At 44.5% G+C, this 8,383-nt stretch overlaps 1 protein-coding gene across 1 annotated transcript; it reads left to right on the top strand.

Moving 5' to 3' along the window:
* Window positions 1–202: 202 nt before the first annotated feature.
* Window positions 203–7,084, top strand: SYS1 (SYS1 golgi trafficking protein). Its single transcript, XM_033153425.1, has 4 exons — window positions 203–380; window positions 1,550–1,810; window positions 3,930–3,997; window positions 5,525–7,084. The coding sequence occupies exons 2-4, from the start codon at window positions 1,649–1,651 to the stop codon at window positions 5,763–5,765; spliced, it is 471 nt and encodes a 156-aa protein (XP_033009316.1). The 5' UTR covers window positions 203–380; window positions 1,550–1,648; the 3' UTR covers window positions 5,766–7,084.
* The last annotated feature ends 1,299 nt before the right edge of the window (window positions 7,085–8,383 follow it).

The raw sequence follows: 8,383 nt of genomic DNA, 5'->3' as shown, positions 1-8,383 counted from the left end.
AGTGGCGTCACCTACCGAACCTGAGCATTTCAGAGGACGTCACAGCGCGTAATCAGAGATACATTTATCAGCGAAGCCGTTGATGATCTGACGGCGCGTAGGACTATAATATGACGTCACTTCCGCCCCGTAGGGCGCCCCCTCTAGGCTTATGTCGGTTTCTTCGTGACGTCATCGGCCTCAGCCGCCGTTCTAGGCATCTGAAGGCCGGCTGGCTCCATGGTCGGCCGTAAAAAAGAGTCAGCTGCGAAGACGGGCCTGGCCGGCCGGGAATGGAGTTTAGACCCTGTGGCGGTTTCTCGAGGCTGTTTTGGGGCTGGGAAAGTGTGGCGGTGGGGGCGGCGGCGGTCCGGGGACCCTTCGGCGGCGACGGGAGAGAGGTGAGTGACAAAAGCGGCGAGGGCTGGCTGGAAAACTGAGGGAGTTGTGGGAGCCGGGTTTGAGGAAAGCCCTGTAGGCTGGTGGGATGGTCCCTCTCTCCTCTCTGCCTCCCTCAGCGCCTGGCACAACGCTTTCAACACCTTCGCGACAGGCAGAACACCAGCAAGTCTGGTTTCTCCCCGTTAAGTGATGCAACGACGGGGGAAGCTTTACCTGTCGGGTTTCTGCCTGTTTGCGTTTAAGGAAGCCAACACCCCCCCCCCCGGAAGCTCTTCTCAGAAAAGGCTGGCCCATCATGTGTCGGCCTTAAATCTTTAACCTCAGCCTTTTTAAAGCTTCTGTTTCTGTGGATCACAGCAGCAGAGGAAGCTACTTTATCCCCAGCCGGAAATGTTTGGTCCACACAGCTCAGGGTTGTTGTTGTCTACACCGTCAGCAGCTTTCCAGGTCGAAGGGGGTTATTATTTATTTAGGTTTCATGGGGGATATCGGATCTCAGAGGCTACTTAAGTTATCTCAGAGGCTGCACGATACGCCTCCAGAATTGAAGGGAATTTACTTCTGAGCTGTGCTCCTGACCCGCTTGTGGGCTCCCTGTTTAGGCAACTCGTTGTGCCACTGTGGGGAATGGGATGCTGGTCTAGACATCTGACCCAGCAGAGATGTGACCTTACGATGGACTTTAGTTATGATCCAGTAAGGCAGTTCATACGTTCCTTGTTGACAGAACGGGATCCTGCTCAAATATTTGCTGTACCCATTTTAACATGGCTGTCTCGTTCGTGTCAAATATATTTTCACCTGTCCCAAACTCCTAGGTTTAAAATATTTTTCAGAAAACAACATTAATCCTGCAATGCTCATCTAGTGAGTATCCTTTTATGGTCTCTCTCTCTCTCTCTCCCATTTCTGTGTTATCACGCCCAGTACTATCTGTGCAATTTACACTTAAGCCCGGGTTTTTGTTTTTGTTTTGTAATCTGTCTCTGTTAGGTTTCCCGTGCCTCTCTCAGGGTTACACTTGGGAAACCACACCAAAGAATAGTAATGTGAATTCCAGAAGATGCCAAAAGTACACTTTGGGTTTTGGACAATGGGTAGATTGGAGGGCCCTTCCATAAGCTTCGATTGGAGTAACATGTTTTGTTTTGTTGTTGTTCACTTTCAGGTGCTGATGCGACTGGTCTCTAGTCAGTGAGATGTGTGCTTGATGCTTTAAGACATCGCTGGATTTTGCCTAGCCAGTGGGAAGGCCCCTGCTTCAGCAATGGCTCCACAGTTCCGCAGTTACGTTTGGGATCCTGCTCTTATCCTTTCCCAGATCACACTCATGCAGGCAATTTACTATAGCTCACTTGGGCTCTGGTTGGCTGTGGTGGACAGCCTGGTTCACAACAGCCCGTCCCTTGACCAGATTTTCAACTACGAGGTAGGACATTATTCATTTTGGGAAATCCTGACAGCTAGAAGATTTTGAAAACCAACCTTGCGGGCTAAGAGGATTGTTGTTTATGTCTGCTACTTTTTGGTATCCAGGGGAATCCTTGAGTCAGTCTTTCCCATCCCTGGGTAGAAGCTGGAGTTAAAAGTGCAGATCCCTGTCCCTGTTTGGGTTGTGGTGCCTGTAGATCAGGAGTGGAGGGAAGTCATGTGAATGTGAACTCCGGTGTCCTAAATGGCAGAAGAAGACCTCTGTAGAGACGAAAACCCAACTGCTTGTTTCTGCCCCAGTTATCTCTCTCATAAGAACACAAGAAGATCTATGCTGGGTCTTCTATCTAGTCCTGTGTTCTGTTTCCCATGGTGGCCAATCAAGAAGCCCATGAGCAGGGACATGAGAACTACTCCCCTCTCTGAAGCTACTTAGTGGAAGTGAGCCTGAAGTGGATATTGAAGTCATAGAAAGTGTCAGGCTGGGAGGAGAGAACATTGTCTTAGGCCAGGGTAAGGAACCTTTGTAAGCCCAGGAGCCACATTCCCTTTGGGAGAAGCATTCTGAGGGCCACGTGCTGGTGGTGCTAGTGATGGGCAGGGTGAGAGGCAGACGTGGGCAGAGCAGTGGATTTGAGTTTTACCTTTGTATAGGAGGCTACTGTCCAGCTATATAAGGTTTCTCTCAGTTTTTTTGGGGGGGGGGGTGCATGGGACAATACAGGTGTGAAGAGAGGAAACTGAAGTTCTTGGACACCAGTGGAAGCCCACTCTCACAACTGAATTCTACCCAGGGAAATTAGAGCCAGAGCTTCTCATGGCTCTTGCCATCAGATTGGCTTTGAGCACCACAGTACTGTAATGTAGGTTTCATTTGGGATTGCCTGTGCTGTCTGCAACTCTGCTGTTTCCCAACTTTTGTAAGCAGAAATGACCAGCTTAGAGACTCTGTGGAGTGTGCCTTATTGCAGCCTGCTGACCTTGGCAAACTGCATGAGGTAGTGATTTATGATAGTCTGGATTTTGGTGGCAGTTGTAAATTTTGCTGGAGCATTTCAGTTCTGAGTTGCTGAAAAACTGCAGTTAGTGTACTGTGACAGTTGGCCATATCTTCAGTCCTTTCTATGAATATAACTGGTGACAGAGGCTCATGTGGACGTTGATTTATCTTGGCTGGATTGCATATGTTGAAATCTTTAACCACTGAGTTGTATTTTAGATCAGGGGGTTCTAGACAGTGGTGTGTGGACCACCATTGGTCCACAAGCTTCTTGCAGGTTGCCAATGGTATGTTTGCATTAAATATTCATATTTATTTTTAGTTGTATTTTTAATGCTTTTTATTTTTATATTGTATTTTATTGTATTGCAATTAGAATTCTATGGTATTTCAATTGCAATACAAACAAACAAACAAACAAACAAACAAGAAAAGAAGCAAGAAAAGTACAAGTAAAGATATCACAGTATCTTAGCAGAGTGTATTACAAATATGACAACTGGCGGCGGGGGTGGGGGGTGGAATCATTTAGTGGCCCACCAGGAACATCAGCAATTTTCAAGTGACTCAGTGCGGGGTGGGCTGCAAATTTGGGAACCACAGCTTCAGATACTTTCGAATTTCACAAAATCAAGAAAATGTTATGTATAACTTATGCAGTTTCAGATAGGGAGGAGTGGGTTTCAGCCTCAAAACAGACTGATCTGTTCTGTGGAAGCAAATGAACCCACTTCAGCCGTAGTGCATTAGGCATTATATCAATATCCCTTGTGATTTTACTCATTTACTGGGGGGGTATTGTTTTGCTTCTAGTTATGGTATGTATTTTTGTGTTTTTATATTGTAAACTGCCTTATGATCTTCAGATAAAGGGCAGTATATAAAATTAACTAACAACCAACAACAACAACAACTCAGCCCTGGCTGATTTTTGTAGATATAATCAAACTTGTACATACAAATCTGCACTCTTAGAAAAAAAATGTTTTTCTGCCTTGAAGGTAAATGAAACATTATGTTGACTGGAATGCATGGATGGGGAAGAGGAGTCAAATCAATCTTGAGTTGGTTTCCAATTTATACCAGTGGCTGTTTTTCTCCTTGTAACCCTGTGCAGGTTTTGGGGTTCTCCACCTCACCTGGCAGACTTGCCATGATGGCTTTTATCCTGAATGCACTTTCCTGGTAAGTTGGCTTTTTGGATGTGCATTTCTGACACTTCTGATCACCATTTTGTTTCTTTCAAGTACAAACATTTCCCCCAGGAATCATATATCCTTTGCTGAAAACTGTAGTATTCTCACAGTCTGTGTTGTAATGCAGAAGCAGGCATAGCTAACATGGTATCATTTAGATGTTTAGAACTACTTCCATCAGCACCCAGCCAGCATGGCCAATGTTCGGGAATGATAGGAGCTGCAATCCACAATGTTTGGAGGGCACCACCTTGCCTAGACCTGTGCTAAAGAATGTTGCAAGAAAGCTGTTTGTAGGGATTGACTAACCCAGTGTTTTTCAACCTTTTTTGGGCAAAGGCACACTTGTTTCATGAAAAAAAATCACGAGGCACACCACCATTAGAAAATGTTAAAAAAATTACCTCTGTGCCTATATTGACAATATATAAAGTAATTTTCCCACGGCACACCAGGCAACATCTTGCGGCACACTAGTGTGCCGCGGAACAGTGGTTGAAAAACACTGGACTAACCTGTCTTAAGTCTCTGGCTGCCATTGGCTGAACTGCTCAGACTCTATACATGGACAGGGCAAAAAGTCAGTTCTTGGGGGAAATGGATGGAAAATGAGGGATAGGAAAAGAGGAAGGAGGAGCCTAAGGAGGCAACAGGCAAAAGGAAGGGGGTGGAATCTTGGAAAGCAGGTTTGGAAGAAAGAGTTGTTCAAAGGAATGAAAGCAAGAGAGGGCTAGAGGAAAGTCTCAGAGAGGTTTAAGAAATCTGGGGAAAGAGAATGGGCAAAGAGAGGATAAGGACACGTGATCAAGAGCCGCAGGGCTTGGAACAAGTTGGTGCTCCACATTTCTTTGAAATATCAGCCAAATAGCTGCTGTCCTTTAAGGCATATGAGCATGAGTATTTATAGTCTTCCAACCTCTCACAAGAGAGATATGTTTTACCCCAAGAGCAGCCAGGAGAGGAAGAGAAGTTGCCAGATCAAAGGTTTTCAGCCATAAATATTCCTAACAGCCTAAAAATACCTTACATGTAAATAAGAAGAACAGAGCTATAGCCTTAGAGTTCCAGGCTTTAAAAACTTAATTAAAAAGTCCCCACGTGGAGCAAGCTTGTTTTCTCCAGCTCTGGAGGCTGGGACCCGTACTAATGGATTTAAATTACAAGAAAAGAGATTCTGACAAACACCAGGAAAAATTTTCTTACAGTAAGAGCTGTTGGACAGTGGAAAAGACTTCCTCGGGAGGTGGTGGACTCTCCTTCCTTGGAGGTTTTAAAGCAGTGGTTGGATATCCATCTGTCATGTATGATCTCATTGAGATTCCCGCATTGCAAGGGGTTGGACTAGATGACCCTCGGGATCCCTTCCAACTCTACAATTCTATGATTCTAAGATAACTCTTTGTACTGCTTAGTGCAGGATAAATATAAAAATGTCTGAAAACTTTCTGTTGCTGAATTCCTTCTTTCCTGAATTGTACAGTTTCAGGTAAAATCTTTTCTCCCCTCCCCTTTACAGTGCCATAGGCTTGCTGTATTTCATTCGGCGAGGAAAGCAGTGCTTGGATTTCACAGTCACCATTCACTTTTTCCACCTGCTGGGCTGCTGGATTTACAACGCGCACTTTCCAACTGCTTTGACGTGGTGGCTTGTACATACTGTGTGCACGGCACTCATGGCTGTGATTGGGGAATACCTTTGTATGCGAACAGAACTGAAGGAGATCCCATTAAATTCGACCCCCAAATCAAATGTATAGGCTCTCGGAAGATGCTGTCTCTCTCTCTCTCTTCCCCTCGGCTTCCTCATCTTGGTGCTAACGCAGGATACGTGAGAATGTATTTGAAGCAACCCAGCAGGTCTGTTCTAACTTTTAAATAATCTTGCGTGAAAGGTTTGTGATACATCCATGGGTACAACATGGGACAAATCAGATTTTGATAAAGCACTTCGTTGCTTGTGTAGGCACACCCATTTTGCCCATGCAGCTCAGAACAGATTCAGTGTTGGACAACAAAGCAACAGGAGCTGGACTGCTTTTGTGAGATGAACACTGGGTTGCCAGATCTGGAACTGTCATTTTCTTCATTATGGACAATACCAAGACAGTTGACTTCACACAATGCACAATAAAAAGCTCCATTCTGCTCCCTCCCCAGTACATCTCATATCTATTTTCCTTCCAACTGTCTTTTGAAATAAAAAAAAAAATCAAGGAGATCAGACAAAGTAGGAAGTATTTCTCACTTGGCTGCTGTGATTATAGAAGGTTTGGCTAAAGGTGAAGAGGAAAGTGACAATATTTATTGGATTGTAGAGACTGATTTTTGGCAAAGCAAATAAAGACTTGTCATTGTCCATTGCGGTTTTGCAGCTTATTGATCAGGCAGGGTTATCCTGTTATTTTATATGGCAACAGGGGAGGAAAGGAAGCCATCAGACAGGAGTATCGTCCAGGATGTCACATCATCGAAACTTTAAACATACCATCTTCAAGGAAGAAAATGGCATGCAGCAAGTTGGCCAGCCAGCCAACAAAGAGGGCTAGCTGTGGGCTGGAAATGCTTCAGATGAGCCTTCTTGTTTATAGTATTACCATGAATGTACTTCCTTTTCTCTGATCATCAGATTCTAGTATTTATAATCAAGGACACTCTCCTTTTTTATTATAGGAGACTGTGTTGACATATAAAGAACAGGACGATTAATGAGTTTTTTAACTGAACCAGATTAAGAGAAACATGCAGCTTCAGTTGTCTCCTACATGCAGAGGCCTGAGTAACTACCTAATGGCCTCTGTCATACACAGTCAAAACTCAACTCTCCTGTTTTAAAAGGGATGGAAGGTTTGGAAGAGAGAGTTAATCTGTAACAGCCGGTTGCAGCTGTCAATGGAACTATGGGTTTTTCACAATGAACTTACTTATTTTCAGACATGCCACTGAGCCTTTCTTTGTACATAAATATTTGTTGGTGGTATTGGTTTGTATAAGTTATATTGGTAAGTTAATGCCTGGTTTGTAATGGTTAGGGGGATAATTTTGCATATAGAACTCGATAAACTGTCTCTCAAAAACTCTTCGTTTTTGTTCATGCCTTTGCTGAATTTCATCTGGCAATCCTTTGCACACACAGGTTTCGCCCTGGATTAAATGCTTTGCTTCCCATCCTCGGGTATTACATTTAGCAGAAGGCAGGTCTTTTTCTATGCTGTCTTTATGATTGGGGAAAATCTCTGAGTCAAAAAGCCCCTTTTCCAGTGTTATTTATTTATTTATTGAAATATTTATAGACTGCACTTTTCATAAAAATACAGCAATGTGGTTTACAATTCATTGTTAGGTCACAAACATGTTGTACACCAGGGCTGGCTAATGTGGTGTCCTCTTCATGTTTCTGGAGTCCATTTCCCATAATACTCAACTGGAGCTGATGGGATTTGCAGTCTAAGCACATCCAGAGCTCCCCACATTTACTTTTCCTGCTACACACTGTGTTTAATAACAGCTGCATATCACCACTTCGCCACTAGATGGCACTGTTTGCTTTTTAAGAGCCTGCTATTACTGTATGTATGTGATAGGAAAAGCTGCAGTCTAGCATTTCTCCTGCAGTGCTTTAATGCAGTGGGGCAGACCTCCAGAGCCACCCTCCTGACATCACTGCAGCTTACCTGGATGGGGCAGGGTACCACAGGACCTTGGCAAGGTTAGGGCTGCACACAGATGGACGGTGGGAGTGCAGGATTGGCTCCACTGACCTGTCCCACCCCTGCTAGGGTAAACGGCAGCAGCAGCAGCGGGGTTGGAAGGGCAATTCTGTGCTGTCACATCAGTTGCTACTGCTTATACTGAATCCAGCTACTATGGTATTGCCAGGTAGTGGCTCTCTAGGGCCCCAGCCAGAAGAATTTCCTGCTGCTGCTGCTTCTTTGGCTGAAAGGTCAACACACTCAAAGCAGGGGAGAGAAGGAAAACCCCCGCTTTTAATACAGTCCTAAAACAGCAATGGTGGAAGCCCTGGCAGGCCAGTTGAGATGGACTAGGCATTGTGCAGAATGCACAGGTGCATGCTGGGACTCAAAAGCCTATGGAAGGTCTTATTTTCGAAATGTCATACCCAGCCTTTTAACCTGAAATCTGCTTCAAGTGCTAATTGGAACTTGTACGCAGGGCTCTGTGCCTTTTTAGTTACAGAATTCAACACCACAGAAAGCTGGATTCTGCAATGTCTGTAAACAAAGCAAATACAGATAATATTTTGTATAATTCTGCCATTTTAAACCATTTTGCATAATTTGTTTAGTTTTGCATGCCAGGAAAAGGGGCAAGGAATTATAGACAATGGTAGGCATGCTGCTCCCAAGTCACTAACCAT

Source organism: Lacerta agilis, chromosome 6, assembly GCF_009819535.1.
Source record: "Lacerta agilis isolate rLacAgi1 chromosome 6, rLacAgi1.pri, whole genome shotgun sequence".
Lineage (NCBI taxonomy): Eukaryota > Metazoa > Chordata > Lepidosauria > Squamata > Lacertidae > Lacerta > Lacerta agilis.
The sequence above is the reverse complement of the archived record's forward strand: the minus strand, read 5'-3'. Positions and strand labels throughout refer to the sequence as shown.

Coding starts and splice junctions, on each gene's coding strand:
- SYS1 (XM_033153425.1), top strand. CDS start 1,649: ATGGCTCCACAGTTCCGCAGTTACGTTTGGGATCCTGCTCTTATCCTT. Junction 1,811..3,929: donor ACCAGATTTTCAACTACGAG/GTAGGACATTAT, acceptor AACCCTGTGCAG/GTTTTGGGGTTCTCCACCTC. Junction 3,998..5,524: donor ATCCTGAATGCACTTTCCTG/GTAAGTTGGCTT, acceptor TCCCCTTTACAG/TGCCATAGGCTTGCTGTATT.